This window comes from Raphanus sativus, chromosome 6 (genome assembly GCF_000801105.2).
Source record: "Raphanus sativus cultivar WK10039 chromosome 6, ASM80110v3, whole genome shotgun sequence".
Taxonomy (NCBI): domain Eukaryota; kingdom Viridiplantae; phylum Streptophyta; class Magnoliopsida; order Brassicales; family Brassicaceae; genus Raphanus; species Raphanus sativus.
The window spans coordinates 42,680,135-42,697,839 of record NC_079516.1 but is presented as its reverse complement, the minus strand read 5'-3'; the positions used below and the strand labels follow the sequence as shown (position 1 = coordinate 42,697,839).

Sequence of the window (17,705 nt, the reverse complement as noted above, 5' to 3'; positions counted from 1 at the left end):
TTAACAATATTCTAGTTCAGGGGTTTTAAGGTCATTGAACAACAAAAAAGTATGTCTCAAGTGTATTGTGTCTGAAGATGTAATTGTAAATTGAGAATGTGTTTCTAAGAGTAATTTTTTCTAATATGTACTTCTCCTAGCAAATGATTCGATCACCGAAACCAACTTTATTGTGTGATAAAAGAAAATAATTGCATACTTTAAGAAAAGAAAATCAAGTGTGCCCGACTGGTTTTGTACCACAACTCTACCAGAAATACTGCGTCGTTTAGAGAAAACACATTAAACAACTCAACCTTATTCTTCGTAGAATTTGACCAAAAGTTGGTTACTTTCCTGTCCCACTCCATGCCCACTTTCTATGTTTAGTTTTTGTTTTCTCTTTGCCTAACCCCAAAAGTAAAGAGAGAGAGAGAGAGACGTTATCACGGTTTCGAAACAAATACAGCCTCTTTAACGGCGCTAGAGGACGATCCCTCAGGCACGCCGTTACCATTTAACTTCACCTTAGTCGTTGACTGTACGGTCATGCCGGAAAGACTGGGAGAAGAAGGACGACCTCCCACGCCGGCAGCTCCTGGGATCAAAGGGTTGCGCGAGTGACACGTGGCGGTTGAGATGGCTGTGGCTAAAGAGATAGGCATTAGACAAAGACCTTTGCCTTGAAGGTATTGCATCGCCGAGCCCATATCTTCTTCCATCAGCTTCGCCACTTGATGCTCCGTCATCGTCAAGGTATCGTTGGAGTTTCCGGTCGCCTGATTACCACCCGCGACGGCAGAGGATGCATTCAGGTGAGACCCACCCTCCTGAAAGAAAAAAACAAAATAATCTTAAAAAGTAAAGATTAAAGATAAAGAGAAGAAAGCGAAACCCTAAGTTATAATAGTCGGCACGCGTGCTCTCTCTTTTGTCTATCTTAGAATTTTAAAATCTTAGAACTTGTCTTGGAATCTTTATATATTGTATGTCTAATTCATTTCAACTTCTTGCAAGATTTATCTAATACTTGACAAACAGAAAACTATGTAACGCAGGTTGCATATAACTTAGTACAACAAATGCAATTTTAGGTAAAATTGACAAGGTTTCATTTTTATCCTATTAACTTTGATATAAATTATTGGAGCTTATAAAACAATGGAGAAGAATTGATAAAATTGATTACCTCCGAGATTTGAGAAGGAACGGAAGCACCACCACCCAATCTGCTCATGCTCAGTACCTAAAACGCAATAATTTAAATAAAAAAGGATTATTAAGTACACCGGTCCACAATTATTTAAATAAATATACATTATAAAATGCGAGTATATGACAATCCACAAAAAATAATAGAGAGGGAGCATAGGGAATTTAGTTGCAGAGGCCCATATTTGATTAATTGGTATATCGACATTGTACTAATATATCAGCTTTTCTTTTTGTCTAGTATGTCAACTATAAGGCAAAAGAAGGAATCTTCGATATAAAAAAATGAAACATAATTTAGTTTGTAAGAAACTGCGTCTTGCTTTAATAACGGTAAGAAAAGTTTGAGAGCCTGAGATTCACCTTGACTTGGAGTTGTAAGAACTTGACATAATCTATAATCTCATCGAGCATCGATGCCTTGTCTGTCTGTTAATTATTATTTAAATAAATATAGAAAAAACAATCCGTCAGAACTGAGATCCCAACCCATTAATTACTGCATTAGTTAACTTTATTATTGAGCGCAATTAATTAGCTAATCAGTGTTTAATGATTTGATTGATATTTTTATATAGAGAGTAGGCCTAATAGAGAGGCTAATCAATCACCATTATATGAGTAAAACAAAAAGTATGAAAGTTTACTTATCAACTCTTGAGTTTTGGTGAGAATAATCTAGTTGACATGTTAAACAATCTATTGAAGACGTGAACAACTCCAATTCCTGATCAATTGACTACTGAAGTGGATCGCACAAGGAACTATTTTTTTTCAGTAAACTTATATATTAAATCAAATTTAGTTTGTAAAATAATTATCTAGATGGACAAGTTCTACACATATATTTAAAGCATTTCTATCAGATATAAATTGCAGTGAAAAATGAGAAAATCTCGCTCTCGTATGGTTTATTTTATATTTGACATTTAATTTTCACTCCGGTCGAATTTACATAGACAATAGATTATAGACTGTATGTTTTATGTTATCTTATGGACAACAAAATGTTATATTCATAGTGTTGATCTATTAATGATGTAAAGTTTAATGATCCGTTTAAAAATATTTGGAAAATAAACTGAAAATAAATTCGATAAAATACCTTATTGCCATTAGGAACGAGTTCTTGAAGACCTTTCATTCTCTCCGCAATTCTCTCACGTCGTAACTGCCCCATAAAACATTTTCACAACTTTCAGAAAATAGTTCAAAAGGTTTAAAACTTTTCTTCTCAAAAGATAAAATAATTTCCACACCTTTCTCGGTAACTGATACGAGTTAATGCAACGGAAAAACATATCGAATAATAATTCAGAAAAAAAAAACAGACCCGTTCGGCAATACTGTGAGGATCAGTTGCTTGGCCTCTCCTAGCTCGGACTTTAGTCCTACTCTGCGGTGGAGCCGCCGCCGTACGGCCAGTAGCTACAGACGCACTTACCTGCGGTTGTTGCGTTTGCGTTAGGGCTTGTCCTTGTTGATTCATCAATCCACCTGCCGATCCCTGGCGTTGATCATAAAACTATATTTTAAACACCCATCAACGTCGAAAACGCAGGGAGAGATTGTTAGGTTTTATACCTGAGGGATGTGGAAAGGAAGAGACCCGCCAGCGGAGAAGCCATTGTAAAGAGCGTGGAGGGAGGAGCCATCAACGACCTCGTTTTGATGATGAGACGATAAAGGCATCATCGTGATCTGTTGATGCCTCGAGTCGACGAAGCCATCAGAGGACGGAGGAGGCGGAGGATGAGCTTCGTCGGAGGGCCAAGGGGAGGAAGCAAAGATTTGGTCGAGGAAATCTTCATGGTCAAAGGTAGTGGCTGGAGTTTGGACATGGGAAGAAGAGGAAGGAGTTAGAAGAGAAGAGTTCATCATCTTCCTGCACACTTTTTCTTGGGAGGAGGGAGTTGGAAATGTTGATGTTCGGCTTAATTATTATAAAGAGACACTGATGTTGATATAATATTTTTAAATTCTTTTAGGGTTTGAAAAAATAATAAGGAAATTAATATAATTATCATTTTTCGGTGATCGAAAAGAAAACCATCATTTTATGATATTATCCATTTATTATAATTAGGGATATCCCGCATATAATTATGGGACACTAATTAATACTCCCTCTGTTTTTTAAAGATACATATTCTAGACTTTTCACATATATTAAGAAATCACATTAAAAATGCATTGATTTTTGTGAATAACAATTTTCCATAACATTTAACCAATAAAAATTCAATAAACACAATTAATTTTCTTGAAGTTAACAGATTTTCATTAAATAATACATTGAAAAAGTAAAAAATATATCTTTTTAAAACAATTTTTTTTCCTAGAACATGGATCTTAAAAAAACGGAGGAAGTATATAAAGTGTTTAGGCCAATTTACTAATCATCAATTTATTTTAAGTTGGAAATCCATAATAAACATAAATCTAACATATTATCAGAATCTAAATCTTTAATATCCTAAACTTCTTATTAATATAACTTTTCGGCCGGATTTAAAGGTCGTACTTAACCCTTCTTGAACGGATATAAATGTTGTAATTAATTCGGTCGATCGAGTATAAATGTATTAAAATTCGGATATTTCTAATCGATAAGAGCCATTTCGATCATCTCAAAAAGTGATATTAGAAATATTATATCACATGTCAGGAATTTCGAAAGATATTAATAATATATTATAAAGTATTATAGCCAATCTACTAATCACCCGTTAGTTTTAAGTTGAAACCTATAAAAATCTGAATATAACAAAACACCTTTTTGTTAGCAACCCATATTGTACTGTATGATGATGAATAGATGATTATCTTTGCCTCTAGTTGCCGTTTAAAACTTTGGTTGATCTTTTTTTTTCTTTTTGTTGAAAAGAGCTTTAGGCTGGTTTATCCATTTTTTTTGTTGAGAATGGGCTTATTTTTTGAAAAATAAAAAATAAAAAATGGAAAAGGGTTATTACGCTTTGGTTTATCTTTTTTTCTTGTTTTGCAAAATTAACGTTTGTTGTTATTTACACCAAAAAAAACGTTTGTTGTTATTAGGGGGAATTTGTGAGATGTACATAAGGGAGGAAAAACTCAAGCATATAGCTATTCTACAGTTGCAAACGGTGGATGGGACAATTAGCACACAATCTTGACCAAATTCTCCTTTTAGGCGCGTGTGTTTGATTTTGAAGCTCTAAAACTGAATTTGTAATACTATACTATATAACATATAGTATAGTCGAAAGATTATGACAATTAAGAATATAGCTATACATGGAAAAACGTATCTGGGTATTATCAAACGCTCGAATTATATACTATTCTATATATAATATAGATATAGAATAGATTATTCCAAACATAAAATGTAAATCCTAAACCCTAAACCCAAATCCTAAATCTTAAACCCAAACCTAAACTCTAAACTCAAACCATATACTCTAAACCCTAAACCCAAATCCTAAATCTTAAACCCAAATCTAAACCCTAAACCCAAACCATATACCCTAAACCCAAACACTAAACCATAAACCCTAAACCCAAATTCTGAACACTAAACCCAAACCAAAACCCTAAACCCAAACCATATACCCAAACCATGTACCCTAAACCATAACTGTAATCCTAAACACTAAACCCTAAACTCAAACCATTATCATTACATGACTATGTTATACATACTATGGTATGGAAAACTCGACACACCCACAAACTTTGTATATATGAAATTCTATAAAATTTCTTTAGAGAAAGAGCTGATGAGTGGCGATGGTGTTGGAAAACAAAATAATGTAACTGATCAAGTAGTGAGTAAGAAGAATCAGAAGGTAGAGAAGGAGATACAAAGTGCAAAAGAAGAGAAAAAGAAACGTATCATACTATACTGTAATTTAAAATAGAGTATAATATGATAAATTGAGAGAGAGAGAGAAACCCTAAACCTACACTCAAATCATATAGTATAGGCAAAGACAAATAAACAAACACAAATTCATATATCCTAAACCCAAATCTAAAATTCTAAACCCAAATCATATACCCTAAACCTAAACCCTGAACTATAAACCCTAAATCCAAACTATGAACCTTAAACCCAAACCATATACCCTAAACCCAAACCATATACCCTAAACCCAAACCATATACCCTAAACCCAAACCCTAATCTTATACCCTAAACCCTAAACCCAAACTTTTATCCATTACGTGACTATACTATACATATTATGGTATGGAATACTCGACACACCCACAAAATTTGTATATATGAAATTCTTTAAAGTTTCTTTAGAGATAGATATGATGAGTGGCAACAGTGTTAGAGAACAAAACAATGTAACTGATCATGTAGTGAGTAAGAAGAATTATGAGGCAGAGAAGGAGATATAAATTACAAAAGAAGAGAAAATAAAATTTATCATATTATACTGTAATTTAAAATAGTATGGAATATATGACGTATGATATGGGGATATAGATTATGAAGAAAATTAGAGCAGTTTAACCAATTGGGAGGGTCAAAGTTAATATGATAGTTTGAATATGGAATACTCGACACAACCACATAAACTTTTATTTTTAATATGTACACAGTGTCTAACCAATTGAGAGGGTCAAAGTTAACATAACAACTTGAGAATGTCACCATAAATGTATGTATTATGACACGAAGGAAAGCTTATGTGAGAGTTGTGTGCACGGGGAGGAGAAGGAGTGGAGATGATGTAAGAGGAAGAGGAAAAAGAGGAGGAGGAGGAGTGGAGATGATGTTTTTTTTTTTTTGTAACACCAAACTTATATTAAAAAGCTCAAAGAGCATGCAAGTTTACAATCGAAGTAGAAGATCTCGGAGACATGAGTGGAGATGATGTTATAGTACATTGTGTTGTACTATTCTATATTTATCAAATGGAATAGTACAACACAACATTTACTGTTTATCTTCTCCATTAGTTCTTACGCATCCTCTGTTTTTAATCCACATATATCAAAGTATTAAATATGTAAACCCAAACAAATATATGAAAAAACGTGATCAAACATAGTTATTGGATCAGATGATTATACAGCATGCGAAATATCACTTTCCAATAATTTCATAAAGCTTATAAATGATCATGAGACAAAAGAAAGAGAATAAAGATCATTCTGGAAAAAAATAGTTTCAGAAGAATAAGATGAAGTGATGAACGATGAAAGTGAGAGTAAAAATGAAATAGTAGAATGAAGGGTATTTTTGTCTTTATACATATTTGTAATATCATAACCAAGAAATTGTTATGGTTATAAACCTTTTTTTGTGTTGTTATATGTATGCAATGCAATTTCCCTTGTTATTAATCAGGGGAGTTGCAGACATAAAAAGATTTGACTTTTCGCAAGGAAGTCCCAATCGCCGAGAAAATTCTCAAAGACGGTAATAGATCCACACATCTACATATAAAACTCAAAGTGATATAGCAGAAAAGCAAAATTTTGAGCTATTTCTTGATATATGTATGTCATTTTTATTCAGGGTCAATGCTAATCTTTTATGTATTGTTCCAAAGATGTTTCTGAAGCAGACTTGGTTTATCTTTACTCCATGTATCTTAATCACTCCTTTTTACGGCTTAACAATTTACGTTTATTTGATATATTTATTGCTATTATTTTATTTTCTGTAAAATCTGAATATTACTAAGAATGTAAAACGAAAGTAGTCTCTAAAACACCAGTACGTAGTAAGGAAGCAAAATTACTAAATATGAACTACTCCCTCCATTTCTAAATAAATGATGTTTTAGGGAGTTTTTGATGTTTCAAAATAGTTGATGTTTTAGTATATCAATGTACTTTTTAACTTTATCAAAAAATGTGTAACCAATGATAAAATGTAATTTATTTTGTGATTGGTTGAACAATTTTTAATTTATATTTTAATGATACTTTTTAGATTAAAAACAAGTTTCTTAATAATCGTGCATAATCCTAAAACTTCATCTATTTTGAAACAGAGGGAGTATAAGATTATTATGTTTAGAAATTTCATATTAAATAATTATTTCATACATGTAAATATTAAAAATATATACTAGCATTTATACAAAATAATTATTTATTTATAAAAAGTAAAAACTATTATCCGTGCGGACCAATATTTTTAACCTGATCTGAACAATGAACCGGACTATTTTCCAGGTCACTCGATCGACTGTAGACGAACCATAAATTAATAAATTAATTAATTTTGTAATATAGTAAAATATTAGCTCTTGAAAGATATAAAAAATATTTTATACTAAAAAACAGTTAGACAAATACTTCACTTTATTTTTCTTAAATTTTCTTTTCATTTCACATAGAAAAATATAAAAATAGTGTATACTATTTAACAATGTTTGTAATAATTTAAGAATTATGAGATATAATAATAATATATCAAGACTTAAAGATACTTAAATATTTAAATATCTAATATAAATAAAAAACTAAACTTTAAAACCAAAATAAGCCAAAGGTAAAACATAAAATTTTAATAGATTTAAGTAACAAAAAACAAATACCCATTTACATCAACTAGTTTTGTTAATAGATCATCCACATGATCATATAATATTTTATTTTTCAAAAACTAGAAACCTAACTTCTTAATTAAAATACAAAAAAAATTCTAATAATGTAACTTAAATAATTTAAGAAAAATAAATAAAAGTTACGTATTTTTTTCAACAAGTGGTTGAACTGATTGCTGAATTCCGGACTTTAACGATTTCTTGTGGATTTTATCGACTTTTTATATAATGATTCTTTTCTAAAATCCAAGCCGGATTATATACATGTCATCGAGTTTATCGGTTCGACCAAAAATCAGGATCGAGTTTCAAAACACCAGTGCAAACGTTTAAATTAGGAACTCTAGATGCCACTGAAGTAGTAGTTTTTACTTTTTTAACTATTTAACATTAAATTTTTGTCGACTAATATTTAACATTAAAAAGGAATTTTTATATAAAAGAAACTTGTTCCCATTAAGTAATTTGTTATCTATTAAAAAAATATAATTTTTCAGTTTATTTTCTTACAAATGTTAATACCAATGTTTTATTTGTTCAAAATTTGTGATATATTGAATTAATAATGCAGATATTGTTTTTACAAATGCTAATCGTAATGTATATTAATATTCTTTTGAACATACTATAACTCATAGTTGTGTGTATGACATGATTTTAATTCAGTAAATATGTTTTGTCTTTAAGTGATGAAAAACTAAAACCTGCAGTTTAATATTACACAATAGTTAAACACTAATAATATGTCAAATGCATTTGTTACTAGTTCCTAAACTCATTTGTAATGCCAATTTTCATAATTTTCAATGATATTTGAAATAATTTAATTTATTCATTTACTATGGCTTATAACATAATACTGTTTTAACATTAACACATTAAATATTGGTGCATGTATTTATTAGTACTAAACGAAAAAGGTAAAAAATCACAGAAAATAACCATTTTATATAATATACAAATAAAATATATAATAATAATCTATTAACATAGCATTGGTCTCACTCTCATGTGTGAATGCTTGTCTACAATTTTGCTCACATCTACGATACTTCTCTTTTAGCAGATCTGTACATTTATATTATCATGTCATGCAATGCATTCCACTCATGCTCATGTCTATATAGTTTGTGCACTATAATGTATTGGTTCGCACCTTTGAACCAAGTTCATTGAATAATACCCCAAGTTAAAGATAAGTCAAACATCTATGTCACCTACGTTCATGTAAGCCTTGGTATGCGCATGTGTGAATTGCATATATAGAAATAAAATACGTATAATCAACGTACGATATAAGGGACATTCTTGCATCCCCCCTAATGCAGAAAATAAATGTTATGGGCATGTCTTGTGTTGGCGTGTTCACTTTCAACTACTCATAAGCCTTATAGGTTTGATATCGCAGATTAAAAATAATTACAGTTAAATCACTGTTTTTGTTTTAAAAAAAACTAGGTTGTAAAAATGTTATATGTATTCTTCTTCTAATACTCTCTTCGTTTTTATATAAGTGTCACTTTATCATTTTTACATATATTAAAAAAGTGACAAAAATATATGTAAATTGTTATTAATAAAACCTCTCTAACTAATAGTATTTGAGATAAATAAAATTATTTATAAAATTAATGCAATTTTCAATTAATTTTTAGTTGAAAGAAAATATAGTTTGCATTTAAATCGTAAAGTGACACTTTTTGTAACAAAAAAATAGAATAACACTTATTATGAAAGTATTATTTGTAAAATTTTATAAAATGATATTTTAACAAAATGGAAGGAGATTATTACTTTGATTTAAGAAGCTCTATTTAATTTTGCGAGGAACTCAAAATATTAATGAAGAAGCTCTATTTAATTTTGTGAGGGAGTATGCGTTAAGCACATGGGACATTCTGCGTTTGCACAAACTCTCAAGTGGAGAAAGGTGGCCTTTAATTTACACCTATTTATTAATTACAAATGTTGGTCAAATAATTAATGTACTAAACAACAAAACTAGAGATAGAAGTACTTAAATTTAAATATATTCACTCTGTTTTAATAAGTATCACTTTGATATTTTTCAAACAGATTAAAAAAATGACAGAAATATATGTAAGTTGTTATCAATTATATTTCTATGATCAGTAGTATTTGAGATAAATAAAATTATTTATAAAATCAATAAAAATTTTGATTAGTTTTCAATTGAAAGTAAATATAATTTACATTAAAATTTTGAAATGACATTTTTTGTATAAGAAAAAAAAATGTTAGAATTACACTTATTATTAGGAGTTCTTAGTCGAAGACATAAAATATAGTTCTCACGTTTTCTTCCGTGTAAGACTAAATGTAATTCTTCACTGATTTTTAAATTTGATAAGGTGAATTATGTAAATTTGATAATGTACCGAAGACTTGCAGAAACATCTTTTTTTTTTCTGAGAAAACTTGCACACTTAGTTTCAAAAAAAAAAAAAACTTGCACACTTGCAGAAACATATCTTTACCATAAAAAGTCTCGAGGATATTATATTGGACATACCAAAGGTTGTGATTGAAAAGAAAATGCTGCAACGTGTATGAGTTATACCCAAGAATTAGGTTTGTGACAAAACTATAAACAAACTTCAGTGTTTTCAACTGAGTTCCCGTTCAGTATGGATGTCATTATTGTGAAAAATATATCTAAAAACTAAACTCTTTTTTAGTATCACTTACATGTATACACAATCATATTGAAGTTCGTCTTAACGTGAACTCCAACATCTCTTTGTTTACTTCGTTTTAAGCAGGTTGATATTTCAAATTTTAGTTTTACTCTAAATAAATTAACTTTTTAGGTGTAACGTTTAGATAGTACGTCAGAAACTAAAAATGACTTGCGTAATAATCAATTCACCCAATGCGAAATAGTTAACATAGTTATTGAGTTTAATTTATTAATAAATTCTAATTCAAAATAGCTAAACTAGACTTAGTTACTGGGGATCGATATATAAACTTTTAATTTATTTCTGTTTCTAACATGTCAAGAACCCTTTTACGGTAGAAAATTATCCAGTTACCTCAAAATGAGTTAGCAGTACTAGTGAATGATAAATCCGACAATCATTTCGAATAGGTTGCTTTGTTTGTGGGTCTTGATTAGTACAATCCATCATATCTTTCATCATGGTCATCGTAGTGGTGAGATATGTTGTCGGCAGGGTGACCCATGTGTCGTCGGGACTCGGGATCATCTCCGGCCACCATCTTTGATTGGCATTGCTTTCTAATTCTCTATATATAATTTTTTAATTTGAATTTAACACATGCAGAATGTATTTTTCTTCTAACATTTCTAAAAAAGGCAATGCCTATTTAGACGGGAGGGCTACATTGCATTTGTCGGTGTCATTGGTGAATGTAGCATGTAAGCCTTGGGGGGCATGTGCACCCAGTGATTTTTTTTTAATATTTAAATTTTTGTATAAGGATTATGATGACCAATTTTCGTTACGCACCCATAGTAGCTTAAGATTCAATGCATGTTTCTTCAATTTTTATTTTCTTACCATTTAAGCACCCAGTGAAAATATACTCTAGATTCGCCCATGGTCGGCATCCGTGTCAGTGTCAATGTCTGTCGTTTGTCCCCTGAAGAAACAGAGTGGCGTTGCTCTGTTCTTCGGCATAGGCAGAGTAGTAGGCTCTAACTGCTGTTTGCATCGGAAGTCAAAAGTGGATATATACTCTCTTATGCCGGAACTTATTCTTTATTCCTCGACAATTCCAACAACATAACATCGCAAGTATTTTCGTCGATGAGATTTGAAGAAAACTATACGAGGGCCAGCTCAGACGACTACAACATGAAGTTGTTATTACAACCACAAAGAAGTTGTTGATAAGAACTTTGTACCCAAATGTTGAAACAACATTATGACATGAACTTCTAACATATTTAAGCTAATATTAAGTAGGCTTATTTTTTGGAATTTATAATTTCAACTACATAACAGAAAAACAAAAAACAAAAAACAGTCATTTCAGATCTTTGATTTGGTTGCTTCATCAACAAGTAATGATTTTCCCAAATCGTTTCCTACATTAAATTCTTTGTTTACAGAGGCTAACACCTACAAAGGTGAAAACTGGTTTCGCCTTTGTCTCCTTTGTAACTACACTCGTTGAAACCGAAATGATCACATTTGAGAATGATCATAAATGTGTCTTCTGAATCTTTGTTGCCGCTATCTTCAGTTCCAGCTCTACTTTTTCTTAAAGCTTAAGCAACAATTGTGCCTAGTCTCGTTATTTCTTGGCTCGTCATCTAGTTGATTGGTTGGTGGATTGCTGAGAGCGAGTTTCTCCATTGCGTTTATGAACTTGCGAAGGTGCTTTATGTACTCAGGATATGTCTCCAAGTTGCAATGCCCTCCTCCTTTTACCCACAATGGATCATACTTGTCCTTTGAAAGCTCCCACAACCGCTTCCCGTGTGACATGTTCACAACATCATCTTTTGTTCCCTATAGTTTCATTAACCAAGTTAATAATGTCTCATTCGCAGTTTCTCTTCTATGTGAGAAAAAAAGTTGATGTGACCTTACATGTATGACAAGAACAGGGGATGTGACATGACGTATCCTATCAAGGTTCTACAATATTACAAAGTTTTGTAAGACATAACCAAAAGTGAAAAACGGAAAGAAAGACATGTGATAGCGTACTTTGTATATGTCGAACCAGAATGTCATTTTGACAGGGTACAAGACTCTAATGCCAGAGAGAATGGCGCTGTGAAGAACAACCCCTCTTAGTCTCTTCAATCGAGACGCCAAGTACAACGTTGGCCCGCTTCCAACGGACTGACCATACAGAATCATCTCCTCTTGCTTAATATCGTACTCGCTCCTCAAACAGTTGTACACAGCCTCGATATCATGGTACGTGTTGCTCTCAGACGGCTATTAATTCATTAAATTAATTTTTTTTTTTAAAATCAATACGAAATGTTCGAATATTTTAAAATAAATATATTTCTTACCTTGCCTGTTGAAGCTCCATAGCCTGAATAGTCATAGCTGATTCATTTACATATTAAAAGGTTAGCCAGGGGGGTTCGTTCATCAACAAAAATGATAAAAAAATGTCTTAGGATTGTTTTTGTAAATATAAACCTCATAATGTTGACACGGAGATGAGATCGGAGCTCGATGAAGAGGTCGACCATTTGGCCGAGATCAGCAGCATTGCCATGGGAATAAAGAAGAGTAAATCTTGCAAATGGGTGTTTCCAAAACGTAGCGACGACTTTGTTGCCGGATTTGGTGGTAACTTGGTGAACCTCCATGCTTTTTTCTGGGGTGACTCCGGTGAACATGAGCTTTCCGGTCTCCTCGTCTTTACTTACACCGTACGTAGCCGGTGTTGGTGGGAAGAAAGCGAACTTCGCCGCCACGTTTGACGTAACATTACCCATATTTTTTTCTTTTGGGGTCAAAACGTCACATTACCCATAATCAAATAGTAAATATGCAAAAGAAAACAAAAAAAAAAAGGAAAAGAACAAAAACTTTCTAAACCCCCAAAATCTCTCCCTCTCTCTCTATTTTGATCTAAGAAAAGAAAAAGAGTTGAAGTTTTTGTTTTTGTTTTTGGTGGGTTTATGTTTAGGCGAGAGGAGAGAAAAAGAATGGAAGGTGATGGTGGAGAATTTTTGATCCAATCTTGTGGGGGAGAAGAAGCTGTAATGTATTGATTTTAAGACAGAGTTTCTCACCCAAATGGGAATGTACAAATTTTTTCTTGGGTTCAATCTACTTAGATTCACCAACCAATAAGATTTTATTATTTCATATTCAGTATCTTTTAAAAAAGAAACAAAATATTTTTTAAAAAAGAAACAAAATATTTGTTAAGTTATATTGTGTTTTTTAAACTAAAAAATAATAATAATAGTTATGTTAATTTTCTACAAATATTTTAACATCATTACCAAAACACTAAACATAGAAATCAACTACAAACGAGGACAAGCTTTTGCTTAAAATCTTGTATAATGAAACAAAGTAAAATCTCAAAGTCATATCAATAATCATAATCATCTTACATATATCATAAGATTTGAATATATAATCAACACAAACTATTAGATTATGACATTCTTGAATTTTTAGTTTAAAAAAAAATCAAAATCAATAAAATAAGATTATCATCATCAAATATATAATATATCTCCATTTTGATAAAATAGAATACTACTGGGGTCAATAACTGGAAGAGGCTCCCTTTACACACACTCACTCAGGTGAGGATACACAAAGTAAGATAAATAGTTAAATACATAAAACATACATATACATTAATATTTATCTCCTTTTTCAAATGTTCTTCCTATGTTTCTGTCTTGTCTCTCTCACTCAATCAATGGTCATGGGTTGAGCGCAGCACCTGAACCTGGCTTTACGAACATTGTTCATTACCTCTGCCTCGGCTCGCTCGAGCATCATCACAATCTCAGTGAACGGAGGGCGCACTTCAGGGTCAGCGTCCCAACAACGAGTCAAGATGTTTCTCAGCACAGGAAGGCAATCGTCTGGGATCGATGGTCTCACTCCTCTGTTCACAACCGCAAACGCTGCTTGTACAGCAGTCATGTTCTGAAAGGGTACCATGCCCGTCAATAACTCCCATAGCACGATCCCAAAGCTGTACACATCAACCTTCTGCGTGTAAGGCCTGTGCTGGATCATCTCCCTGCAAAAATACCATCACAAGATTCACTTGTACTATAAGCATTTCAGAATTAATTGAAAGATTTTTATGAAATATTTGTTAAACCATTTTATATCCTTCAGTATATGCCACCCATAACCAAAACAACTAGTGCAGTAGACAGTTAAAAGCATTGAGTTAATATATATTCCAAGTAAAGCTGGAAGACAATTGGGTTATATTCTCAGAGGTTGACTCTAATAAGGGTTTGACAAAAACAATAATGTAATAGCATATCCTTGGAATATAGAATCTTTCTGGTTGACTTAACTACACCAAGTAGTATTCACTTCCCATTATAGTTTTACCTACATGTCAAATGATGCAAAATGATATATACCCAGATGATCCACAAAACGGTTCAGAAAGCATAAAGGAGGACTACTTTTAACAAAACTTAGATACCAAAGCAAGATAGACACGGTTGTGGAGATACAGATTGAAGGCCAGGATATGCTAAATTACCACGAAAACTTGGAAATCAAATTTAAACTAGCACTGAGTAATAAATATTAAGAAGTTGAAATACTGCCAACTTTCTAATGGCACATATACCAGGATATTTCATCAATGTATGTCCTTTGCCTCTAGTTACAAGCTGATGCTAAGAGTCTTTAGTGTTACTGAGTAGCCAGAGGGTGGACCAGTAAAATACTAAAAAAAAAAATTGTGGGGGCTTAAGAGCATTTGGTGAAAACAAAAGGAAAATAAAACGCAAAAGTTTATGCCATATCATATTTCATTATGCTTCTCTCAACTTGGCTCAAGATTCTACTTAGGGGATATATCAAATAAGATTCATAACCCTGAATCACCATAGCAAGGTTGACTATCACCACTGCTGTGAAGCTAGTGGATTACACATTGTACAAATCAAAATGAAATAAAATAATAATAAGTGGGTAGAACCTAAATCGGGAAACAAAAGTCTTCTCCACAATCAATGCCTTTCTTCTTATAAAAAGAGGTCAGAATCTTCTTTATGGTCCTATGATACTTTTTAGAGAATTTCTGATTTGTTTTGCATAAAACTAATAGTCTCATTAGCCGCTTCGATAACATTAGTGGTGACTTCAAGGAAATGCATGCTTAACAACTAGAAAACTAGCTTTCCTTCACATGCTTCAAATGCATACATGTTGTGAAAATCACTCATAGCCAAAGGAGAATGCATAGAGAGAGAGAGAAATGTATAAGACTTACGGGGCCATCCAACGGTAAGTTCCTGTCTCAGGAGTCATTCCTTCTGTTTTGACCTCGATCCTAGCAACACCAAAATCTGCAATTTTGATGGATCTATCCGCAGAGATTAGAAGATTATCTGATTTCAAATCTCTGTGAATATACCCAAGTCCATGCACATATGCCATTCCGGTTGCCACATCCAACGCCTGCTTAACCGCCAGCTTCAAAGGCACTGCTCGGTTCTGTCTCTTAGTCAAAAACTGTCTTAAGGAGCCTCCCTTTGCATACTCTGTAACAATGCACCAGACCATTGATCTACGACAGGCACCGATAAACCTGACGATGTTGGCGTGCTTCAGCGTAGCAAGCATCATCACTTCCTGCTGAAACTGTTGCCCCATCAGCTGCGCCTTCTCCGGATCATTCTCAGGCCTCTCGAGTATCTTAATGGCCACGTCATCACCATTGTACGTTCCTCTGTACAGCTTACCAAAGGCTCCTTGTGCAAAAGCAGGGCCCATGTGAAGCTTCCTTAGATCAATTGTCCACTCTTCGAAATCCGCCAGCCCTTCAACAGGATGTCTACTGTCCATCAGAGCTTGCTGTAGAGCGTCATCGTTGAGCTCGTGGTGGTTCCCTGGACGGTAAACACTGTTCTCGGTAGAACCGGTGTAATGCTGGCGCACTGGTTTTAGACCAGGGTGGCCTAAAATGTGCGTTTTAGAATCGTTGGACCCAACACTGCTGTTATCCATCGAGGTTGCTACAGAAACACCAACAACAGTTGTCTGTAAGCTATCGATTGACATGTTGGAACCTTCAAGTTTATGGTAGTCTTCATAGTAATTGTTATTGTTGTGGTTGTTGTTGTTGTTTCCTCCCATGAACTTTGGTGCATCGATCATTTTTTTCCCCCCAATTATTCAACAAATTTGTAGCCACTGATCAAAGAATCTTTTATATTCTGTAACAACGAGAAAGCATCACAAAACTTTATTAGACATAAAAAAAAAAGGCTAGAAGATGTCTGATTTATTAGATTGATTTTCAGACATATCTCAAGTTCTATTTATGGTTATGTGAGGATATTACCCTAAAAGACATTCTTTTCTACATTTGTCCAAACAAAAAGATTACTTTGAATTCTCAAGCTTTCTTATGACTAGTCTCACTTTCTCAAGAACTTGAAGCTTTGTAGCAGAGAGTAGAAACACAAGTCATCAGATCATTACAAAGCACTGTTTACCAGATCATTACAAACCATTATTAGACAGAATCACTTATGTCAAAAAGTCCTAGGCAATTTCTGTTTATGGTTTATATATGAGGATATTACCCTAAAAAGATATTCTTTTCTACATTTGTCCAAACAAAAGTACAAGATTTTTACTTTCAAGACTCAAGCTCTCTCATGATGACTACAAGGTCTTCAACATCAAGAACTTGAAGCAAAGAGTAGAAACACAAGTCAGATCGTTAAAAACCACTTTTGATTCAGATGAAACAAACAACAATCGACCATGGAAACGCAAAATAAATTAGAGAAACTAGATTTTTGATGAATTATTTTTCTGGGTCAAAATCTCATAAATGCTTGACTATTCAAAGATGATGATTACAAGTAGGTACGGAGAAAGCAAAGAAGCAAAACTTAAATGATAATATCGAAAGCAGAGATGGTAAGAGAGATAACATCTGAAAGGTAATTACCAGAGGACGATTCCAAGCCTGAGAGAGCGAGAGAGAGAGAAGAGAGGACCCAACACGAGGAACGACGATGAGAGACGAGTCGTGTCAGTCTTCGCTCGCTCCTCTTTATAAAAATAAAATTCATTTCAGTTTCTATACCTTTTTGTCGTTATTTCATTAAATGCTAAGAGATTTTTCCGTGTTCGAATATAAATATTTATAAATTAAATATATTATAATAATTGATTTCTATTTATTTTTAATTTTATTAATTTATAATTTTATGCATAATTTATTTCAATAATATTATATTAATTTAGTTAGACATATATTT

General features: G+C 32.6%; 3 protein-coding genes and 1 pseudogene across 3 annotated transcripts; all 4 read right to left on the bottom strand.

The window, feature by feature from the left end:
• Positions 1 to 152: 152 nt before the first annotated feature.
• LOC108810837 (transcription factor LRL1) lies at positions 153 to 3,124 on the bottom strand. The gene is made up of 6 exons (XM_018582912.2): positions 2,776 to 3,124; positions 2,525 to 2,698; positions 2,297 to 2,362; positions 1,555 to 1,620; positions 1,169 to 1,225; positions 153 to 809 (listed from the first exon to the last, which is right to left on the bottom strand). The coding sequence occupies exons 1-6, from the start codon at positions 3,070 to 3,072 to the stop codon at positions 426 to 428; spliced, it is 1,044 nt and encodes a 347-aa protein (XP_018438414.1). The 5' UTR covers positions 3,073 to 3,124; the 3' UTR covers positions 153 to 425.
• Positions 3,125 to 6,662: 3,538 nt separating this feature from the next.
• LOC130497151 (U6 spliceosomal RNA) lies at positions 6,663 to 6,759 on the bottom strand (annotated as a pseudogene).
• A 4,933-nt stretch (positions 6,760 to 11,692) lies between these two features.
• On the bottom strand, positions 11,693 to 13,453 carry LOC108810000 (uncharacterized). Its single transcript, XM_018582131.2, has 5 exons — positions 12,901 to 13,453; positions 12,768 to 12,804; positions 12,451 to 12,687; positions 12,331 to 12,378; positions 11,693 to 12,249 (listed from the first exon to the last, which is right to left on the bottom strand). Exons 1-5 carry the CDS (start codon positions 13,200 to 13,202, stop codon positions 11,989 to 11,991), a joined length of 885 nt encoding a protein of 294 aa, XP_018437633.1. The 5' UTR covers positions 13,203 to 13,453; the 3' UTR covers positions 11,693 to 11,988.
• A 464-nt stretch (positions 13,454 to 13,917) lies between these two features.
• On the bottom strand, positions 13,918 to 17,521 carry LOC108813767 (serine/threonine-protein kinase STY13). Its single transcript, XM_018586417.2, has 3 exons — positions 17,393 to 17,521; positions 15,701 to 16,646; positions 13,918 to 14,479 (listed from the first exon to the last, which is right to left on the bottom strand). Exons 2-3 carry the CDS (start codon positions 16,585 to 16,587, stop codon positions 14,143 to 14,145), a joined length of 1,224 nt encoding a protein of 407 aa, XP_018441919.1. The 5' UTR covers positions 16,588 to 16,646; positions 17,393 to 17,521; the 3' UTR covers positions 13,918 to 14,142.
• Between the last annotated feature and the right edge of the window lie 184 nt (positions 17,522 to 17,705).

Bases quoted from the DNA above. Each gene is read 5' to 3' on its own strand.
- LOC108810837 (XM_018582912.2), bottom strand. From the start codon at position 3,072: ATGATGAACTCTTCTCTTCTAACTCCTTCCTCTTCTTCCCATGTCCAA. The intron at 1,226-1,554 runs GTGAATCTCAGG...ATTGCGTTTTAG, and splicing joins TCTTACAACTCCAAGTCAAG to GTACTGAGCATGAGCAGATT. The intron at 810-1,168 runs GTAATCAATTTT...TTTTTCTTTCAG, and splicing joins TTCCTTCTCAAATCTCGGAG to GAGGGTGGGTCTCACCTGAA.
- LOC108810000 (XM_018582131.2), bottom strand. From the start codon at position 13,202: ATGGGTAATGTTACGTCAAACGTGGCGGCGAAGTTCGCTTTCTTCCCA. The intron at 12,805-12,900 runs GTTTATATTTAC...TAAATGAATCAG, and splicing joins CTCCGTGTCAACATTATGAG to CTATGACTATTCAGGCTATG. The intron at 12,250-12,330 runs GTAAGGTCACAT...ATGAAACTATAG, and splicing joins CCCCTGTTCTTGTCATACAT to GGAACAAAAGATGATGTTGT.
- LOC108813767 (XM_018586417.2), bottom strand. From the start codon at position 16,587: ATGATCGATGCACCAAAGTTCATGGGAGGAAACAACAACAACAACCAC. The intron at 14,480-15,700 runs GTAAGTCTTATA...GTATTTTTGCAG, and splicing joins ACTTACCGTTGGATGGCCCC to GGAGATGATCCAGCACAGGC.